Source organism: Gavia stellata, chromosome Z (assembly GCF_030936135.1).
Source record: "Gavia stellata isolate bGavSte3 chromosome Z, bGavSte3.hap2, whole genome shotgun sequence".
Taxonomy (NCBI): Eukaryota; Metazoa; Chordata; class Aves; order Gaviiformes; family Gaviidae; genus Gavia; species Gavia stellata.
Genome location: NC_082637.1, coordinates 22,739,493 through 22,763,317, shown reverse-complemented (window position 1 = coordinate 22,763,317; position 23,825 = coordinate 22,739,493). Strand labels below are relative to the sequence as shown.

Here is a 23,825-nt window from a genome sequence, read left to right as displayed (position 1 = left end):
TGTATAAATCTACCATGACCTTATTGATTTCAAGGGGATTACTTCTATGGTGCTTGTATTACCCCACTACTAAGAAACAACATCATATACCTTTGTGATATCTGAAGACTGCATCACAGTCTCTGCTGAAACAGCATGAAATGATTTATTAAAATATGAATGTAATTCACTTACTGTGAACAGCTACCTACTAACTTCAAATCTTTCCAGTGATTACTTTAACAAAGTTATTTTAGTAAGGTGATAGTAGCTGTAACTAAATTCCAAATGCTCCAAGTCCATTTTAAATGCTGATGTGTAACCATCATCTGTTTTTCAGACTCAAGTAAGGCTCTTTTAATTAGCTTTCACTGGCCAAAGTATAGCTGTGATCTAGTGAAATAACCATGCTGATCTTGAAGAAAGCATGAGGAATGATCCTCATTAGCAAACATGGAAAAAAAAAATACTGCTTGTTCAGAACCTTCTGTACAATCCACACCAGGACAAAAATTTTTCAAGTTCAAAGTATCTGCATGCATCCATTTTATGCATTAAATTCATGCCACTAACATGTACACTGAAATCAGGGTTCCTGTGCTCACACTAAAGAAAACGTGAATCAGGAATCTTGTGTCAGTTGGCACGTTAGAAAAATAGGGTCAAATAGATGAGTTTTCTTAGCATAAACATCTTGTCCTTTGATACTGGGAAGTTTGTTCCGCGGAATTCTCTCACAGGCACCGAGTCCTTCCTGTTTCTAGTATTATCACCAGCAAATACTTCATTCTCAATTCTCACTAGAACGTGCACTTTTTTTTTTTTTAAACATTGTGATTGTATTACTAAGTACTATTGGTTCAATTACCATAGCCACTGCAGTTTGAAGCAGTTATGAGACTGAAGTTTCCCTGCCATTACAGGCATTTAAATAAAAGATCCAAGTAGTTCCAAATTTGAATAGGATAATCAACTTGGTTCAAAATGCAAATTTTAATGAAACTGTTGCATGCATATTTATAGAAGGAATTATCCTTAAAACACAGTAGAAATGTGCAGGCTCTTTATAACTAATCATCCAAATTTGGCTTATCTGATCTGCATGGATCACTGCAATTAAATACAGTGAGTGTTAGAAAGGTTCCTCCCCAGACACCCTCCTGGCTCTACAGGGCTTCCTATCACGTGCTGAACAGCAGTAGAGAAGCCGACATCTGACAGGCTCTTCTACCCATGACAAGCAGTCTGTAAATCTCCATGGCACCACAGGCTCTTCCAACTCACCTGCACAGAGCTACATTTTCACGTTGAGGCTCCATTGCTACCCAGCCCTTTACTGTTTGATATACTGTAAACAGTGACTGGGAGCTTTTCTTTTTTTCCCTTTTTTTAAATTCCATTGGCAGGTTCAGAACATTTATCTTCTCTCGTCCTCCAAGATGAATGGAAATATTTTATAAAATGGCTAGCTTCACTATAAACTGCCCCCAAAACATACCATTTAAGTTTTCTGCCAAAATATATGAACATGAATATGTAATGTGGTCTGACCTTTAGGGGAAATACAAAATCATTCTATCCAACACAGAGAACACGGTATCTACCAGGTAACTGAAGTTTTCTAAGGGTTAGCTTGTTCTTCCAACACTCTCTTTATACAAATAAATGATATAAGCCCTTTGAACATGCAGTTCTCAGGAGGCACATGGTATCTAAAGAGTATCAGAAATGCCCTTCATTGTTTTTATTAAAAGAGAACTCTAAGGATTTGGATATACTGCAAAACTGAAAAATGAAAAATGCCTGAAGACATCCAGCCATGTTTTCTACCAGTTGAAACCCCTACATGTAGATGTTCATGTTGAAATGAATCAGCTCCCAGCATTTGGAACAAGATACATACGATGTGGCGAGAACTAGGTCCAACTACATGTTCTACAGTTTACTTTCAGGTGGAATGTAAAAGAAATTTTACTCACTGCAGGTAACTACTTGTCCACCTTTGCTGATTATTGCAACTCCTATGGGGTTCTTAATCCTTATAATGATTGGAACTGCATGCCTTCCCTCCTTAGAAAGTCAGGGTTTAAGAAAGTGAACTCTAAGGTTTTCTTGAAGAACCTAACATTATTATTAAGGAAACACCAAAGTGGCTCTATGTGGAGTTTGAGGCAGCTGCTTTTCATCCAGAAACTGACAATTTCTGCATATTCTGACATCTTAGTAGTGGTAACAGCTGCATGAACAAAGAATGTGAAAGACCACTTGCTCATGGGGCCAGTGCAGCCCAAGACATGTTGCTGCCTTCCAAACGCATTGCTGCAAAAGGGATCAGGCTGTATTTCATGCCACTGCCATGAAATTTCCACTTTCCTTGCAAACTATATTTTTGTTCAAAAGCAGCTGAGATGTATCACCAAGCATCCTCTGCTGCTTGGGAACTGTATTCACTTCTACTCCACAGAAGGACAAAAATCTACAAGTTTATCTCTAGTCAAAGGACTTTCAGTGCCTACCAGGCAGTACTTGAAGACCTGCTTTGTGGGCTGAAGATTTGGAATGGAGCGTTCTTTCACTCTTAAAGGATCTCATACTGTTGCTGCCTTCCCTTTTCTGAACGAACTAGCAGCCTTACAGAATAAATAAAATTAGTTCCTCCTGGTAGGAAAATGTCATAAATATAAAGGAGGTTTCTCTAGACTTGCTTATTCCTTCAGCTGGGGTCTTGCTCAGTAGTGACTGGCCTTTGCTGAACACTTCTTGCCAATCTTCTCCACAGGCAAATACCTGTACTTAACCCTTTCTATCCTGCAGCACCTCCTGAACCCCACAATCTGAGGAACAACTCCTCCCCTCCTCTTACTTCCTTACTGTTTCCCTCTTAGTCCTCAAGCCAGCCATCGGTTTTAACACCACTTGCCTCTTATGGAGCATTTTCAATTTCCTGAAGGCAAAGGGCAGCCCAAACTTGTGAACAAGTAGCTCTAGGGATGTAAATGGCTAGACATACAGTACCAATGTAACAATGTCCAAGAGAGATTGTTTAAAGGTTACTTTAACAGACTGGTACTTGTTTTGGTTTTGTTCTTTCCAGATAATTTTCTAAGACACTATACCCAAACGTATAAATAAAAGGTGTTTATGTATTATTAATTTTGAGCAATATGTCACATTTCATTTCAGATGGGTTTGTATTTTTATTAAATTAAAAATAAATAGGTTCTTTATGTTGTCTTAGAAACCATTCCAACTTCCTAAGTTACCTTAATTACACATGTTGGTTGAAATACTCATGATTTCTCTTGAATTGAATAGGGTTACCTAACTGATGCCACAACTGAGAAACATCTGGACAGATTAATGTTCTTTCTTTGAACGGTACAGACACTACATATCCATAAAATACTTGCATTTTGGTGTCTAGTTTGAATGTTTCGTGTTTAACAATGAATGAACTTGAACTTTGAACTCTGTCTGTGAAAAATTCATATATAAAAGTTAGCAAAAGTAAAAAAAAAAGACAAACGGAAAGGAAAAAAATCTGTTTTGGAACAGCATTTAAAAAGTTGATCGTTGTAAGACAATTTACCGTGTCAGAATTTTTTCTTCACTGACAAATTAACTAAAAGTCCAGCAAAGTGCCGGAAGTTAAGCCAATTCACCTTTTTTTTATAAGATTGCCAAACTGGTTAACTAAACTCCATTTTCCAGTTCGACAAGTTAAATAGGCAACATGAAATAACTGGATATTACATCATATTTCAAGAGTGGGAGGCAGAGAGAGGACCTCATCACTGGGGAGCACTGAATGTTCTGATCCAGGGCAGGTCTTGCTAACTCAGCAACTGAGCATGAGCTCAGCAGTGCCAGGCTGGGAATAAGAAATAATGTGATAAATGAAGGGCTGTGTCACTGCATGGCAAAAACAGAGGAGCAGTTTGAATTAGAAAGGTGTATCCTGCTTTGCTAAAATACTTAATTTAAATCAAACACTGAGCCAATTGACTGCTAATTTTGTAAAGAACATACATGCTAAATATATTTGGTTAATCGACAACATTAGTCAAATCAATGTAAGATTTGCTTTATTCAGGTTTAGTTTTCGAGCAAATCTCTGTGATCAGCTGCAATTTTAAAATATGTGTTCTGTGCACTCTGTGATTTTTTAGAAGGATGCATAATTCAAAAGTAAACTGATCTAAATGATCTTTCCTGGATACATCACAATTTATGGCATCTCCCATTGTCTAGGCTTTGTAGAATAGCTTTTTTGACCTTTGGACATAAATCAGATAAATTATCCAAACAAATTACTAAACTAACATAGCTACTGGTTTAGAACAGTTACTTTTGCTTGCAACCTGCAACAACCCCTTAAACATAAGCAGATACAGAAACAGACCTCTAATGGTCCAGAGGTTTTTGAAATGGGAAACTCTGGCTCCCATTCTGTTGTAAGGGAAGGGTAACTCCTTACGACCACCTGTTACAGTTCACTCTAGATGAAGGCTGTTTGTGCATTTTGGGTTCCTAATCCTGTAAATGAGAGGTGCACTAATTATTTGGAATCAATCAGTAACAGCACAAAAACTGCAATTAAGGTTTAAAGCACTCCACAGTTAATGTGTAAGTGTAAACCCAATATATTGATTACAAATATATGTACAAATACATGCTTTGATGACAACCCAATATTTAGTTTCAAATGCAGTGCTAATACCACGTTTACTACCAAGCTAAATCAGCTAAATGTTAATTGTAACTCTCAGCAATTTTTGTTTAAATCAAACCTACGGAGATGCAATGCTAACTATGACTAAATTACTATATTGCTACTTCTAGCTACTGCTACCTCTGAGCTACCGAATCTCCGGCATAAGCTCATGACATAGTCTCTAGGGCACCACAGTGTAGCACACCTGTATTTGGCAAGAAGGCAAAAGAAAGAGAAAAGGCACAGACACTGGAATTCAGGGCATGTTGGCAACATGGAGTCAGTAGGGGTTTCTGCCTGAATTATTTTTATAATACTGCAAAGATTTTTGTACAGAACTACATATACATTCAAGATCACAGCTGAAACTGTGTAGAAGCAGCAAAAATCACAAACTAGCCTGGCACCACTGCACTCTGCCTTGAATAAAGGGCAATGCATAGCCTTGATGCCCACAGAGCAAACAAGGAACTGTAGCTGTGACTCAGTCCCAGTTTGGTCCTTGCTTTCCCCTTAGTCTACATATGATGTAATCTGTACCAGCCCTTTTCCTGGTACACGTTACTTCTCCCTCCACCCCCGTTCAGCTGTGCTGACAGTGAATTAGGAGACAGAGCCAATGCTCCATGCACTCCCTCCCACACAAAGAGGAGAAGCAGAGTGGCAGCAGCTCTCTCCCCTACAGCCTTGGGATCTGCAGCATAGGCAAACTGCAAGTAATGGGACAAATTGGTGCCTCGATACTCTTCTGTGGAGGCTGACAAGCACCTATCTTTCAAACCTGGGGAGAAAGTTAAAGTGAGTGAGAGGAAAAAACTCTAAAAGATGATGGCTCCTTCAAGCTCTCAATTTTTTTTTTTTTTTTTTTTTCTTTTTGAGTGACCTCTCTGACCACTTTTTTCTATTCAGACCTTTGTAGCTCAGGTCTTTATATAATAGTCAAATTTTACTGCCCTTTCACACTGAGTAATAATCCTCTCTGGAATCATCCACAATTTACTATGCAAAATGCTATTTAGTGCAAGTCAAGTCATTTGAATATGTCACAAATTTTCAATCCTGGTTGTGATCCTGGACAGCAACAGTGGAAAATATTTTGCTCAGAGAGCTGTTTATCCCTGTCCTTTCTCAATAACATTGCCCAGAACTGTAAATCATATTCCGCAGCTTTTTGTGGCTTCAAGAGTAAAATATTCATTTGATAGGCCCTATTCTCTATGCAAGAATGTACAATCTCCATGTCAGAGTTCTCATTTTAAAACTTCTCAACTGAAGCTTCTGAAAGAAGATAGAAGCACGCTATACCATGCAATCCCAACAGTGTCAAACAAGAGTTTTTCTACACTGCATCCCATTCCAGTTAAAGGAACGTGAATTCTGTGTAAATTAATCCCCATGACTGAAGCTAGTTTTGGTCATACCATCTCTCAAATAAATAATACTTATGATCAAATAAATGGGAAAAGTGGGCATGCATTGTGGCAACCAAACAAAATGTAATTTCAATGTAATTATTTGGGGGGCGGGAGGAGAGAGAAACAATCATGGAAACCTTATGCTTATTACAACTCACTGAAGTACATTTTTCCTCCCTTGACAAGGAGGTTGTCAAAACAGATAATTATGGAAATGCTAGAAATAGTTTGAAAGAAGACAGGAGCTGTCACAAAAAGTTTCTTCTTTTAACATTTCACCTTCTATCCAACTGTGCAATTCAGAAGCCACTGAGTTTTATTACTGTGTAACAACTACATAATGCATGAGAAAAGCAGTCATTTACTGTGTTTTCCATTTCAAACTATTTTCAGGCTCTTGACACTAATTAAAGGAACATGCAATTCTACTTTACTTCCCATGAAATATTAACATACATACACATGCATACAAAGCAACAGTAAGGTTTCAATTTAAACTGAGAATACTTGTAGCTATGCAGCCCTGTCTGCTCTACCGAGGAAGAGGCATCTTGCTTAACAGTGAAGTGACTTCTAGTACAAAGATCTGTGTTCACAGAGCAGCATTACTATAGGTACACATCTGGCAATTGCAGGATATTGCATTGGCAGGTTCAGAGATAAACCACATTTCTCTTAATACTAGTTTCTCTAGGCATTGCCATGAGAACCTTCTCTGTTTTTTTCCTCATGCATTTTCTGGCACCCCAAGATAGTCTGTAACATTATTTCTACCTCCATTCTATGGACAAGGCTGTAAACAATGCCAAGTTACTCAGATACTCTTGAACTTCAGGACGCTGTCAGAAGTAGTGCATGGCTACAAGGTCTGTTATGGGTAAAAAATAAGGGTTAGATTTCTAAATACATTCAGGTACCTCGTGTTACAGACAGCAGGATTCTTTCAAAGCCCCTACAAATCTGATGCCCTCTGAAATCAGAAATACTAAAGAAACCAGATAGAAGTTAGGCATAGAATGGCTTAAAAACCTCACTATTTTTAAGCGCCTGGTATTTTTAAGCTTTGCTACATCCTTAAAAATACGCCTTAGTTCCTGCCAGGTTTAGAAGCTGAAGACTCAATGTGTCTTAGATATAAGATACCTAAACCAAGTTTGATATGACTCCCACTATCTATGTGGGGGAAAACCTGGCTGTGTGTTACATATGCACTGATGGTATAAAGGTAAGAGACAGATAGGGAGGTAGATACACGATTGAAACAGGCACCGTAACCAAAGCTTACAAGTATCTTATGCGTCCAGTCACTATCTCAATTAGAAGCTGCACCAACAGAAAATAACAATTCCTTTCATTAGTATTTTTAATGTATTTACATGATGCTATCTCAAATTTTAAATGAAGCTTTTTTTTGTAAAGGGAATGTGACCCAGAATGGAAACAGGAAACGTAGAATGCAGCAAAGCTTGTGAATGCCATGCAAAGGTGCCTGTCAACAAAGTGGTGATAAGTCTCGAGTTCTTCTCAGCGGAACTTTGCTTGAAATTCATGAAGGTGCATAAAAAGAGTGAGACATACCCACAGTGGTTCTATAGGTGTTACACTGTTCAATCTGGGGAGTTCCACTTTGGTGATGGAATAGCCATGTAAGCCCGAAAAAAGGAGTGCTGAAGAGAAGTATTTTCCCCCTGCCTCCCAAGAGCATTTCCTTTGCAACCAAGATGAAAAAATCCAAAATATAAAGGTGCCATGTTTTAAATCAGGAGTGAAATCTGTAGCCGGAAGGAAAACTGGGAGGTAGGAGTATATGTGAGACAGCACGTTTACATTTACTTTACAACCTACTTGACAAGCCATACTGAAAGTGGACTATGGCTCGAAGAATGGAAGGGAATAGTGTCTTAAAGAAATAATTTGCATGGATGGAACACCGCTCATATAAAACAACTGCTATATCCCAAGACAACTTTTGTTAATAAATTCTGACAACATTAATGCTTAGCAGGTAAACTAATTTGCATGTAAAGTGAAAAATTATTAAATATGCTTCCACAAAATAGCATTTGCTTAAAAATATTTTAATATTTGTAGCCTTTAAAACATTTTCATTAATTTAAAACTGTAAGGTCTCTAGACAAGGACACGTTTCCTATTTGGTCAAAAACATGCTACATACATCTAGTTTCCTATATACATAATAAAGAAATGTAATAGTCTACTTAATTATTCATCACTTGCTAAATTGGCTAAAATGTAATTTACAGCTCCACAGGAATAAAGGTAATGACAAATTTTCCTCAGCCAACCATATATGACCATACACAATATATATAAAGGGACAGATGACATAATGCTATAGTAATGCAAAAATATACATATACAAGCTCAGGTTCTCACCTGTTATAAAGTAGCATGTGTACGTGCATGTGTATGCACACATGCATGCTTACACTGGGTGCAGACATGATCCAAAATTCTCTACCAAGATGGACTCCCTGATTACCATAGGAACAGAGTATGTTTAAGCACAAGATAAGAAACAACTTGATCTGCATTCATTTGCAAAGTTATCACCCTCATCATAACTGAGTTGAGAATGAGACTTGGCATATTTCAAGCTGTAATAAAATCAAAAGGCAACCAACTGTTTCCAGTAGCCCAGACGCTGGCTTTTAAAACCCAAGGCTTCCAACCAGTAACATGCCTTATGTTACCGGCCAGATTAGAAATAACCAAGACGATGAGCAGCATTCTTGGGTTATGAGCAGCCCAGTACACAGAATTCTAAGTTACTTCCTCCAAAAATGGGGAAAAAGCAGTGGAGGCATAGGGAGGAAAGAAACAGTTAAGTAAGTGAAACATTTAACACTGAACAAGTTGTCTTGTGAAGTCACTATTCTTCCATTTAAAAAAAATAGAATCTAAAGAAAAAGAGATGTAAAGCAATTTCTTCTGTGATAAAATTAAAGCTTTATAACGGAAACAAGAAAGATCAGTTAGACGTTTGTGAAAGAAAGAATGACCTGAACCCAAAATGTTAACAAGTCTTAAGAACACCATCAACAGACTTAGCTGGTCTTGACCAGCTACCTTGACCAGTGTAAGGAAAGACAACTCATATTTATTCTCACTTAAGTGACTGACACGTCATGATGATTATGAATGACATTTTGTTGGCCTACAGTATTCGCCAAACCATTGGTTCCCAAAATGTGGTCATGAGTGCTATCAGTAAGATCAATAAGATCCAGCTGATTTGTGAAGCCGTATCTCTGCAATATTTTCAATTAAAGTTTGATCAGAGAGCTCATCATGATACCCAATAGCCTGAGAAGTTTGGCAACCTCTACCATAGAATCATAGAATCATTTAGACTGTAAAAGACCTTTAAGATCATCACGTCCAACCGTAAACCTAACCCTGCTAAGTCAACCACTAAACCATGTCCCTAAGCGCTTCATCCACATGTCTTAAAAACCTCCGATGATGGTGACTCAACCACCTCCCTGGGCAGCCTGTTCCAGTGCCTGACAACCCTTTCAGTAAAGAAATTTTTCCTAATATCCAGCCTGAACCTCCCCTGGCACAACTTGAGGCCATTTCCTCTTGTCCCGTCACTAGTCACTTGGGAGAAGAGACCAACACCCACCTCTCTGCAACCCCCTTTCAGGTAATGGTAGAGAGCAACAAGGTCTCCCCTCAGCCTCCTCTTCTCCACACCAAACAACCCCAGTTCCCTCAGCCGCTCCTCATAAGACTTGTGCTCCAGACCCCTCACCAGCTTCGTCGCCCTTCTCTGGACACGCTCCAGCACCTCAATGTCCTTCTTGTAGTGAGGGGCCCAAAACTGAACACAGTATTCGAGGTGCGGCCTCACCAGCACCGAGTACAGGGGCACGATCACCTCCCTGCTCCTGCTGGCCACACTATTTCTGATACAGGCCAGGATGCCGTTGGCCGCCTTGGCCACCTGGGCACACTGCTGGCTCATCTTCAGATGGCTGTCAATCAACACCCCCAGGTCCTTTTCTGCGGGGCAGCTTTCCAGCCACTCATCCCCAAGCATGTAGCGTTGTATGGGGTTGTTGTGACCCAAGTGTAGGACCCGGCACTTGGCCTTCTTGAACCTCATACAATTGGCCTCGGCCCATCGATCCAGCCTGTCCATAGCTGAGAGCTGAATAAAAGGCAATTTCGACAAATATAAAAAAACCAAACATAAAATACTAAAGGGAGGTGGTAGGCAATCAGAGCAGAGAAGGGGAACAGAAATTTTAATGAAGTTTAACATATGTCATTTGATATTAGAAAACAAACAAAAAAAGATGATGGACAAAGGACAGGAAACAAAGGAAAACCATAAAAAAAAAAAAAGTGGTATTACAGATCACAAAGCTAGGAACATAGGCACAGCTCCAGAAACTTATTCTTTAGGAACTGTAATGCTGTTTTGTGGTGTTAGAATATGACGTTGACAGTAAAATGTCATTAAAGCAAAAATGCACAATCTGTGGGCTTTGCATCCTTTTTCAGAAATAGTTGAGGAATACATGAAAGAACAAGGAGATTTGTTATACAGGGTTGCAACATGAAATATGGTCACAAATATTCCCTCATTCCATAGCTGTCAAACAGCAGTTTACCACAGCAGCGTTACTGTCAGAAAGGGATTATAATACAGTATGTCAGCCAGTAAAGTTTATGTGGGTAAAACACTAAAGCAAATCAGTCCTACAAATAGGGACCAAAAGTATTCTATATGTACTCGACCAGTATAATTATATTTATAGTGATATTGTGGTAGAGGGTTTGTGGTATAACAGTTTCAAACCAGGAGAAAAGTAGATCATACATGTCAGCCTACAATAATACAGAAAAAAAAATTAAGCCGCACTGTCACATATTTAAAATGTGACTGCAGCATTATTTTTAGAACCCTAGCAAGAATTTTTAACATACATGTATTTTCTTATACAGGAACTACCTTTTCTTATACAGGAAAAAAAAAATTTAGATATTACTTGAAAGAAAACAAAACTACTTTTCAAATTCCTAGTATAACACTTCTGCTCTGATAAGGTCAATGCAGAGCCCTGCAGGTAAAGTACCTAGCTGCAAAATTATTTTTCAGATCTACTACCTCATGAAACTGAATGTATAAGCAGTCCTGTAACTCTGAATGCACCATTACTCCCAATAATCTTTCATAAATTACTTTTTCTGGACAGTAAAATATTTACAACACTATCGATCCGCAGTTCTTTTACCTGTGGAGACTCCTTGCTCCCTGTTGGGAAACAACCAACACCTCCAGTGCCGGAGAAGCTTTATTGCACCAATTCCAAATCCAAGGCTGCCTGTGTTCTTTGGAGCAGGTTTATCTTAGCACAATTATCATGGCAGTCTGGCTTATGGAAATGATAGGACAGAGGACATGCAACACCCCTCCATTTTCAAGTATCACGTGAGGTGGTATTTTCAACAATAAAAGTTGTAGGTATACAGTTAGTATGAGCCAGAGCTACTTAAAAGGAGATCAGTCCAAGCTTAGATGGAACAACTTTAGTATCACTTCTGCACAAGTAACTAGGATTAAAACCATTAAAACAGTAACACTTAATACCTCCCCAAATGTTAATGCAAAGAAAAGTGTGTTAATTTGCTTTAAGTCCTAAAAAGCTCTGAGGATAAATTTCACTTAAACTTCTTCCATTCATGGGTGTATTACAGCCGTTATTATCTCCACAACCTCAGTGGCAAGTGTGAAACAGAGACAGAGGGAATTAGCTGAAAAGCTGTAAGCTGTGTGGGAGCTCATTTCAGTGAGTTACAGCTTGTAAACGTCAACCGACAAGCTTCCCCAGGTCACCTCAACACACAGGCAGGACAACTTTTCACAGACCAGTATCTTCCACAATTTCTCAGTGACCAAATCTTTGGCTAGAGCATGCCCAAAATAGCCTCACTGAATTTGACACAGTTATTCCTACTGATGCAAGTCAAGTATCTGCCCCTGTGGGTGTCAGTTTGAATCTTCTGTAGTAAACCATGCCTCATCTACTCACTTATTCCTAGCTGGTGCTTAGCAATTTGTAATACAAATCCAGGGCCAGTAGTGCATGTGCATGTGTCTGTAGACACAGATCAACAGTCAAATTCATTCCACTCTTCACAAACTCATCAGCATGAAAGACTGTGGGTTATTTCCCTGCTTTATTCCATTACAAACCACTTACATAAAAAGTCATGGCTGCAACTCCCCCATCTCATTAGCACTGTAAAACGTTAGTGCAATTTGTTTGCCTGTACTGATGAATCCACTGGCAACTGGATTTGAAACCTGCATTTTAATGTCAACTACCATGAAAAAAACCTTGCATTAATATATAGAGGACCTACTTTAAAAATTCATAGCAGTAATTTCAGAATTTGTTTAATTAAAGAAACTCTTGAATGGCCATGATCATCTTAAAGCATCTATGTAGATCATCTTAAAGAATTCACATAGATAAAAGTAACAACTAAACAACATTGGAGTTTGTATTTCCACTTGTTTTTCTTTTTCCTAAGTGTTAGATATCTAGTCTGTGTATAATGTCATCAACAAGGCAAGCAAAATACTAAATTCTCCCCCAGAAGTGACAAATTACTGGAAAGATGAGTCCACTATAAATTAATTACTGTAGTTTAATTACAACAATTGAAAATTTAAAGACACTTCATCTCTCTCACCTCAATGGTGGGTGGATCCTTTCTTTTTTTCCTTATCCATGCTGCAAAAGAAATAAAAATCGAATGGATTATTTCAAAGATCACAGACAGTATTAAAACTCAAAATTATGATGAATTTGTAATAGAAAGCAAATGTTTATATAAAAAATTACAATAGAATTTGAGACAACTTAGCAAGCCATATCATTTCCCAAAATATAAAGACCCAAGATGTTATTTCCCATGTCAATACTCTCAGTCTTCACAGAAGGAAGGGGGGGGGGGGGAAATCACCTCTGTGAGGAGAGCCTGGGCACGGTTTACATACCACCCTGGCTGCCAAAACAGGGCTTAAAAAGCAGGGCTCATGGACCAGGCCTGTTGTTGTTGGGCTTGCTATATAGAGCTCAGCTTCACCCTGAGAAAACGACAAGATGACTGCTGAAAAGTGTGAAAAGCCTCAGACCACTCTGTAGAAAAAGGATTCCTATGTATGCCTGAGGCATATACAGGAAAACCTGTTCATGTTAGTGCCAGGTAGAATTCCTTTACAGGGATGCAAGACACAGCCCCAAACCTGACTGAGGGGCTGCAGAGCCCTGACAAACCATGTCCTACAGCTGTGTGGGATTCCCCACTGCTTCGAGGGGGAGGTACTGTCACCGAGGGGAGGCTCCCTCCACCTCAGGCAATTCATGCTGGAAAGGACAGCAGAGGGATAACAGTGCTGGCCATGACAATTGTCCTGTGGCTCAGGTTTTCCATGATGAACCAAGATCAGTAGACCTATGCCCACTCCCACTGCAACCACTGATGGTTAGCGTGGGACTGACTGGAGGCAGCAATCCAAAGGGGCTCCATTGCAAATAGAGAAGCGTCACTCTGTTGGGCCTCGCTTCATTCAGTCGATGAATTATTAGAGATAGCTCCAACTATTCCAGGCATTATTTAGACAAACAAATGACCTGACTGTGGACAAGGCAATATCCATCACTCTTGAAAAGTATCATTATCATAGCGGTTTTTTCATGCCTTTTCAGTCCACACAATTGGTAGGAACAGGGTTGTATACGTTGTATATTTTGTCTTTTCTGCTCATATTTTTCAAATGAGCGAGTAGCAGAATGCAAGTGGCCAGTAACGAAGAGAAGGACAAACAAACATAAGGAAAGCCAGTTCCAAGTGCCAAGACATGGCAAAATGTTCTTTTATGTTTCTTTGGATAATTAAGACTTTTGTTACTGTGCTTGAAAATTGTAGCAAAAATTACATTTTCATTATCACCCAGTCAAATCCCTGGTCTGACCTGTAGCTGTCTACAAAGTTTCAGAAATGCTTTAAGAAGGACCTATTCCAAGTTTTAATTTTCTAATACCATCTGTGCTGGATTTTGAGGGGAACTAGGGAATGAGTTAGACAGCAAGTCCAAAACACTAAAAGCTGCAGAGAGTCATCATGTTACCTCACTACTGAAAATGCAATTACACATAGGGTGAAACACTAACACCACTCTACTTCAGCAACGTTATGAAACTGGTTTTAGAAGCAATAGCTTCCAATTAACATAAGAATGGAATTACGGGAGGCAAAATGGCATTACATTGCTTGGAATTTAGCCATGATGGCAAGGTGAACAGCCTTATCTCAAGGTCAATGGTAAAATACCTGTAATGATACAAAGCAAGGTATTACTTTTGGTTCCTGTCTATCAGATGACACTTTCTAAGATGTGTTCTTAAAATAATACCATTCTCAAACATCTTTTCTTAAAAGCAGTCCCTGCCAGCTCTTCTCAGAGGTCTTTTGGTACTAACAAAGATTAGACCCAAATTTGCCATTGTGGAGAAGTGACTGAGCACTGAACAGTCAACATCACCCCTTCTGCAAAAGTTTTATGTTAGTGGAAAGAAAAACAGCCCATTAAGATAATCCAAAATACAACTAAATTACTTTCTATTAAATCCATAGAACTAGAAAACATTTTGCATGTACGAGTAGCACTTTCAAACATTTAAATTTTATGAGGATTTCCAAATGCAAAATCTGGCAAGATCAGAGACTAAACTAGCATGACTGAGACTGGCAGTTCTCAGCTGGCAGCCTTGCAGACACTGTTTGTAAAAGGACCAATGATGCTATTAGAGAAAATCATAGCACACAAGCCTTTCCTCCTGACAGAAGTCATCTTTATCCATATTTAGCAACAGTTCCAACATCATCTGGAAAAGCAGGAAAGTGGTAGAGGTATCAGGTATAATGAAGTATGTATACTAGACACTAACCAATAAAAAATACAGCTGGATAAAAAAGGAAAAGTAATAGTTCAAAGTGTTTCGTAAAAAATTAAGTTTTAAACCTTGAAAATTTAAGGGATTACTTTGAACAAAGTATCACCTTCTGCCTTGCCATGCCTTGCTTCTGTCACATGGAAGTACAGTACCACTGGTTTCAATTCCACAGCTCTCAGCACCTAAAAATTGCTTCATTTTTTGAAATTGCCAGTATTTCCTTAAAACACCAGCTGCATTTTAACTTCAGCTGATTATAATTAGTGATTCTTAAAGAAAAAGTCTTAAAATTTGAAATCCTCCAAAAATTAAGCTGCAGTTAGAAACTCCTGCTGAAATATAACCATTGCAATGGATTTTCTTTCAATAGCAGATGGGACTTTTAGGCAGTTACTCGATTAATACTTTTCAGATTAATGGGATATTTCTATTAAAAGATTTTATCATTTAATTATCTGCCTCAGTTTAAGAAGCCACAGACAGAACAGTGAAGGGTAACACAGTGACACATGTCACATGAACAGAAGCTGTGAAGCAAGGAGCATTACGCAACACGTTTTCGTTCATTAATAGATCTCAATTAGTAGCAACACTCAAAAGCAATAAAACAATCCTTAATTTAGGAAGATTTCTCATATCAAACATTCCATTATCAGACTGTATCTATTTAAATACACAAATAATGCACACAGTTATAACATTGTGCTGTTTTTCTTTCCAGCTGTAACAAAGCATTTGAATGCAAGGTTTTAAAGGAGCTATCAACCTTCCTTCTTTCTAATAAATGTCAGGACTTCAAATCTTTTTCAGTTTAACCCTAAATAAAACTTGCTGACACAAAGATTGTATACCATTTTCTAAATAACTACAGGTAAATTCATTTTAACATCTCTAATGAGCTGCGTTAGAAAAATCATTATTTAATGAAAGATTCCTTCACTGCTATGTAGCTGAGGGAGAAATACAGTACCAAAATTTACTAAAATCTCTTCAGAGTTGTAAGATGAAGTTAGTTAGCTTTAATATATCATATTCCCTCTGTGCAAATCCATTTCTGAAATATTCTACATAAAGCACAGCTCAAGATACATTACAAGATTAAAAGCAAAGAAAACATCATCTGAATTGAGTATATTTTAGCATATTCTACTTTAGCATCTGATAGTTTTATCAGTCTTTCAAAAGCAACACATTTTTCTAATAATTCACCTGCCCACTTCTCAGTCTTTGGGGAGAAGAATGGGAGGACTCTCATATATTTAATCCCTACCAGTTTCCAGGTGGTTCTCTTTCAGACAGAAAATTTTAAGAGCCCTTCCATTTTTTCTAAGGTATCAACAGTATTTGAGCATCCAACACAAGGTTCAAAAAAACCACCAACATCTCGTAACTCAATCATAAGAGAAGTTCATGGTAACAATTAAAGGAAGGATGAATGTATACAAAAATATAACCAGTGATTTACTGCTGAGCTAGCACTAATTCTAACGAAATCCAAGTAAATGATATCTTGAAATTAAGACATTTTGCACTCTCTTTGAAAAATATAGTCATTGTATACAATTTAGCAATGGAAAAGCTCTCACACCTTTCTTTGTGCTCTCCATTACATTTTAGTCAATGCAGGTTTAAATTACTGAACAGATTTATTACACAGTTAAATATTTGTTGATGGAAACAAGGCAGGTAGGTGCTTTATTACGTATTATTTGAACACCATATGCACACACGTATGCACTTAATTAAAAAGTGTCCAGTGACAGTTATAGCTGGAAAAGATTTCTATATGAACACTCCTGTTCCCTACCCTAACAAAATGCCATCACCATTGTCAGCCAAGATGTTTCTTGGTTTCCTGGTAAAGTAGACAAGGTAACATGTATGTACCGACTACAACCAAAACATGCTTCCCTGTCCCCCAAAGCTTTGGCAAAATCAGTCATTGCCTTCATTTCAAACTAATTATGCTGCTGCTTCTAATTTTATCTGGATGGCACCTCCTGCATTCTGTACTCATTGTAATGCTACTTTTGTCTAAGAGGAATTTTGCAACATAGCTGGACATTTCCTACCTTAAGATCCTTGCCTTCTTTCATCAGCACTCATTTGCATTCTCATTAGTATGCATGAGATTTTCATTGAACTTTAAGACTCCTACTGGCACATAGCCCACTGTAATGAACGTATAATGAACGTAAAAGTGAGCATGCAAATTAAGAGTCACATTAATCAGTAAATGTTACCAGGAAAGAAAAAAAAAAAAAAAGAAAAAAAAAAAGACGACTAGGAGTAGATGGGCAATCAAATGCTGCATGAAGCATGATGCAATCTCATGAATCTCTATAGGAATGTAAAATTACTGATCTCCTCTCAGGAGCACTATTGACATGTCCGGAGGAGGTAAATTACACATTCTACAGTAGGTGAACATTCAGAACTGACATTACAAAAAGGTTATCTGTTGTGTGCATCCCTATTACCTCGGGAAAAGAAAAGTATGCACTCCCACTTTGTAGTAAAATATAAGAGGCTTCACCTAAACAAAACCAGATAATATTTGTATTGTGTGTATGAACTACATTCTAAACTCAAAACTACGATACAAAAGGAAACACACTTTTGGATTTTTAAAATCAAATTTGACTTAATTTTCTGCGTACAAATAGCTAACACTAAGATTAAGGAGAGCGCAAGGGATTATGATTCTGTTCTTTAAACTTTGAGCATGTTTCAGTTTTACAAAAGCCTTAATGGACATTCAGAACTTTTGCAAAATTCACAGGTCTGAGAACTTAGAAAATTTAATCCTGTGGAGCACTTAAAACTAACATCCTCAGGAGACAAATTCCAGGCAAACCCTTCAGGAGTAAGCCCTCAGCCCTGTATTCAGTAAACTCTCAGGACTAATATACAAACTCCCCTCCTCAGGACTAATATACAAACTTCTTTCTGGAGTCTGAGAAACAGCTTGCACAAATTGAGCCTATAATCTGGATGATTGACTTATCTACTTGTTTTATAGCTTTCTACTTGGCCTTGGTTACCTTATTACATGTTCATAACTCAATAATCAACACAGCACCAAAATCAGCCCCTAAGTTTACCAGCTGTCCAGGCTGAATACCTTAGATACATAATGAGATTTAACTCAGACCTTCTCCAAGTTTCACTACAGCCTGCTTCCGCTCCCTAAACTACCCCTCGTCCCTGGTTTTGTGCAAGTTCTCCTTGATACCAAAGACTTAAACAATTTAGTTAGCATACAAAGAACAGACCCTTTTGTGCAAACTTTGTACAGATAAGTTAAGAAGATACTGCATCACATAAACTGAAATATGCTTTAGTTTTCCTGGAAAAGGGCTGGCTGTGGTCACTGGCTGTACTGGGTTATGTTGATGTTGTTTACCTTGAGATAAACAATGTACTGAGATACAGCACCTTGGAGGAGCCTCTGGGTCTCCTGATAATCACTGATACACATACAACCTTGAGACTTGGTATTGTTTACACACCAAACAGCAAAGTCAGTGAAATGCCCCAAATGGGTGTCCTAAAGGCTGACCAATCTCATTGTAATGTTAAAACCCACACCTCCCAGCTAGAAAAGCCCCCAACCCAAATAAGCCCCCTACTCTCTGGGCATGCACAGTGAATTAAAAGAGAACCGGATCTTTCAGCTGAATTAAGAAAGATACTAACCAACAGTTAGCTAAGTGGTGGGACCAGTAGGCATAACTGACTTTGTTAACTGTTTAAATACCTGTCATGATTCCAACTGGGTGTGCATGCTAGGAGGAAAAATCCCCCATGCACCCAGCGCTGCAATAAACCAATGTCGGCTTTCTACACTATCATTTGGTTTGGAGAGTTTTCGTGGTTACCATTTTTGGTAACAGAATTTGGCGACCCAGATGGGACCTGCTGTCCGGAATCTTGACAGACCAGAGGAATCATGAGGACTCCAGCACATACTGGAGTATTTTCAGGGAGGCCCTCTGATTCCCTGGTTGGGTGAGTTTCTGCAACAGCTACCTGGGAGATTAACGACATTGGTTACAAGTATGGGTATTGGTTGCTTACAAGTAAGTCATATTTGAATTAAGTACGTGTTGTTAAGCTATTGGTATTGGGAGTGCACTACTGCCTAATCTGTACGCTACTACGGGGACACCCGGAGTCCAGATTTTGGTTTGGTGTGGGTACACGTACGTGGTAACTTTGTATGATCCTGGGAAATATTTACCTTGTGTAAGGTTGCATTGGGAAAGTTGTGCAACAAGGAACGTTTCACCCTACATAAGGCACTAAGGGGTAGCGCATTAGGGATAATTGTGTTTCCACACTCTGGTCTGGTTTCTGTTTTATTGAGCATATGCAATATTAAAAATTAGTGTGGAAACACTGGTTTGATTTTCAGTACCGAAATAGGTTTAACTGCTTCTCAGGAAAAACCCACTTGTTCCCATCTAGGATGCCTCCTGAAATATTGAAATAAATTTGGAGGGGATCCCCATGACTAAGGGTAAGAAAAGATATTGTAATCAATGGTGGCCATAATATCGACTGGAAGATGAAAAAAAAAAAAAGAGGCCTGAAAATGAATCTTTAACTTATAATACTATTCGGCAATTGATGTTGTTTTGTAGAAGAACTGATAAATGGGATTATGAGATTCCATATGTAGATTTGTTTTTATTTTTCTCGTGCAAGGAATGACTGGGAAATCAGAAAGAAATGTGGTTTAGTGGATTCTAAATACCAGAACGGGATATTCTTAATATGGAATTCTTAAGTGCTGTCCCTTGGGTTGTATATTAAAACATTGGAGCAAGTTTGGGGGTGACCCCCCTCACTCGGAAAAAGTTGGTAGACTATTGCAATCATTGGTGACTCTTGTATACTCTCGATGATCGGGAGAAATGGCCTAAGAACAGAAGTATAAACTACAATACTGTGTTGCAATTAATGCTGTTTTGTAGACGCAAAGGAAAATGGGAGGAGATGCTGTTATGTGAATTTAGTCTTTGCATTATGGAATAATTATGATATATGTAAGGAGCGTGGCTTGATTGTAAGCGAAAGTGGTGTATTGGTACCAGAGGCAGAAAATAAGAAAGCGCCTAAGCGTTGTCGTTCAGCGTGTAGCATCGGCAGGTGATGCAACGAATATAAAGAGAAATGGTAAGAAGAGGAGGACGTTGAGATGTCGGTTGGACCAAGAAGGGGTAATGGAGCAAGGAGAAATGAGACGGCTATAGCAGCGCAGGTTGAAAGGGGGGGTGAGCGGAAGGAAAAGGGAAGAAAGGAATAGTGATTCGGATAGCTCTGACGTGGACGTGGAGAAGGTTTCGGTCCAGTAGCGGGTAGGACTAGGAGGCGAAACGCTCAGAACATACAAGCTCCTCTCAGGCAAGTGGTAGGAGCGGACAGACCAGTTTGGGTAAAAGTGTTGGTTTTGGTATCAGATTTAAAGGCTTGGAAGGAGATAGCAGGCATATACCGGGAGGACCCTGAACGGGTAGCAAACGTTATGGAAACTATAGTTGAAAACCAGGGTCCAGATTGGAAGGATCTGCAAGTTAACTTAAGACACTAAATCGTTTACGAGGAAAGAAGAAAAACAGAGAAACAAGAAGCTTAAAGATATTAAGATACTGGCAGCAGCCATAGCCCAGGAAACTGGGAGGGTCAGATGAGAGGGCTGTCGGAGCCCAAAAGGGAGAAGGTTTCCTGGTGGAGCACAAAGGGTCAGAATACCCTTGGAGAAAGATCAGTGTGCTTTCTGCAAGCAGAAAGGACACTGGAAGGGCGAGTGTCCACAGTTAAGTCGGCAGGACCTTGTGGAATGCTGAGGCAGGCTGTTAACGTGATGACGTTAAATTCAGATTGAGGAGGACCGGGGGAAGAATCGGAACCCTCCCCAACACAACCCCTGGTTATAGTAAGGTTGGGGAATGAGAAAGTAACATTTTTAGTAGCTATGGGGGCTACTTATTCAGCATTGAATACATGCAAGGGTAATTTGAGTAATCAAAGCATGCCAATTATTGGTGCCACAGGGTGGAAAGAAAATCCACCGGTTTTCCAGCCTTTGAAGTCTGGAATTTGGAAAAGGGTGTTAACCCATCCACTTCTCTATATTCCAGATTGCCCTATGCTGCTATTAGGGTAAGATATACTAAGTAAATCGAATACACAAATTACTTTTGAAAAAGCGAAAACCCAAATCCATATTCCTGAAAATAAAGCTTTGGATGCCCAAGTGCTTATGTTACAGAAGGAAGCCAATGTTACAGGAGATACCAGAAGAAGTTGAAAATGCTGTAACACCTCTTGTATGGGCTTCAGGAACACCAGGACGATCTTGAGCAGAAGAACTGGTAATCATTCCGTTGAAACCAGATGCCAGACCAGTAAGATGGAAACAGTACCCAATTAAATTAGAAGCAAGAAAAGGATTAGAAGCATTAATAGAACAATTTGTAAATTTTGGGTTATTAAAAGAATGCCAACCAGAATACAACACCCTGATCTTGCCAATTAAAAAGCTGCATTCAGAAGAATATAGATTGGTTCAGGACCTAAGGGCTATAAATCAAATTGTGCAGGGTGTCCACCTGATAGTGGCAAACCTGTATACTCTCTTGACCACCCTGAAGGAAACAAACAAATGGTTTACTGTACTGGATCTCAAAGATGCGTTCTTTTGCCTTCCGCTAGCCGCTGAGAGTTAGGAACTGTTTGCTTTCGAATGGGAAAGCCCTAAGACTGGTAGAAAATCTCAGTTGTGCTGGACAGTATTACCACAAGGATTTAAGAATAGCCCTACAATCTTTGGAAATCAATTAGCCAAAGAATTAGAAGACTGGCAAACGATGCATAAAAATATCACCTTGCTGCAGTACGTAGATGACATACTGCTAACAGCAAGTAACAAGGAGGATTCCATACAAATGACAATAGACCTCCTAAACGTTTTGGGGCTGGTGGAGTATTTTTCAAAACAATTAGACAATGTTAGCAAAGGATGTCCAGCATGCCTCCGAGCAGTGGCGGCTACAGTATTACTGATCCAAGAGGCCCGAAAATTGACGCTCAGGCAAAAGCTAACTGTATTTGCGCCCCATGCAGTGACAGCAGTGCTAGAACAAAAAGGAGGACACTATCACCAAGTTGGATGCTGCAATATCAAGCCGTTCTTTTGGAACGAGACGATCTGGAGCTGAGAGTAACCATGATCCTGAATCCAGCGACCTTTCTAACTATTGATCCTGGTGAAGAAGAATTAACTCACGACTGTTTGCAAACAGTAGAACAGACGTATTCCAGCAGAGCAGATTTGAGAGACGTGCCAACAGAGAATGCGGACTGGGACCTGTACGTAGATGGTAGCAGCTTTATGCGGAACGGAACAGAGAAAGCAGGTTACGCAGTGGTAACCATTAAGGAAGTAACTGAGGCAAAAGCTCTGCCATCCAACACTTTGGCCCAGAAAGCAGAGCTCATAGCCCTGCTAAGAGCATTAGAACTTTCAAAAGGCAAGACTGTTAATATACGGACCAATTAAAAATTTGCCTTTGGAGTGGTCCATGCTCATGGAGTTATTTGGAAAGAAAGGGGACTCCTAACATACCCAGTTAAATATGGGCCAACGATCCAACAATTATTACAAGCAATTAATCTACACCAATTAGTGGCAATTATGCATTGCAAGGCACAAAAATTTGGAAATAACCCAGTGCATATAGGAAACCATATGGCAGATAAAGCTGCGAAAGAAGCAGCTGAAGGACAAATATTGTTAGTTTTGCTGGAAAAGGTCCAGAGGTTGGGACCTAAGAGTCTGCAGTATGCACCAAAAGACAACCAATTGGCTAATCTACTGAAGGTGAATAAAAAACATGAGGGCTGGTGGGTGACTCCTTCACACCAAGTAATAGTTACACAGGAATTTATGTGTGAATTGGCTAATAGACAACACCAAGAACTCACTGGGGAATTGAGACAATGGTGGAAGCATTGAAAACACAAGTGCTAAGTGTACGAATGACTGGAATAGTCAAAAAGCATAGTGAAGAAATGTGAATTATGCTGGAATAACAATCCTCACTTACCCCAAAGACCTTTACCAGCGGTAACTAAGAGAGGAAACAGTCCAGGAGAATACTGGCAAATAGACCTCTCCAACTTACCGTGGCAAAATGGATACCGGTATCTTTTAGTAATGATAGACACTTTTTCAGGCTGGCCGGAAGCTTTCCCTCGTTGCACCAACAAGGCAAAAGAAGTAGCAAAAATGTTATTTAAGGAAATAATACTGAGATTCGGGGTACCCATAGGACTATCTTTGGATAGGGGTCCACACTTCATAGCAGAAGCTGTTCAAAGTTTAGCTAAAGCATTAGGGGTAAAATGGGATCTCCATGCCCCACGGAGACCTCAATCAAGTGGGGAAAGTAGAAAGAATGAATCAAAGCCTAAAAAGACAAATACATAAAATTTGCCAAGCGGCTCAGATAAAGTGGCTGGATATTTTACCTTTAGCTTTGCTACATATATGCATCCAGCCTAGAACTAAAGAAAAGGTTAGTCCTTTTGAAATCATATATGGTAAACATTGTCAGGTGACAGGAACAGGGGTTAATCCTGAAATAGTAGAAAAACACTGCCTGAAAGAATACCTTATCTCTCTAGGAAAGGTTCTGTCCTCTCTCCACA

At 39.1% G+C, this 23,825-nt stretch overlaps 1 protein-coding gene across 1 annotated transcript in view; it reads right to left on the bottom strand.

Annotated features, from left to right (window-relative positions):
- The window catches only part of NDUFAF2 (NADH:ubiquinone oxidoreductase complex assembly factor 2), a 77,325-nt gene that overhangs the window by 3,333 nt on the left and 50,167 nt on the right, over window positions 1-23,825 (bottom strand). The window contains exon 3 of the mRNA XM_059833599.1: window positions 12,841-12,881. Within this exon, the coding sequence (XP_059689582.1) occupies window positions 12,841-12,881 (41 nt within the window). The remainder of the gene's footprint in view (window positions 1-12,840; window positions 12,882-23,825) is intronic.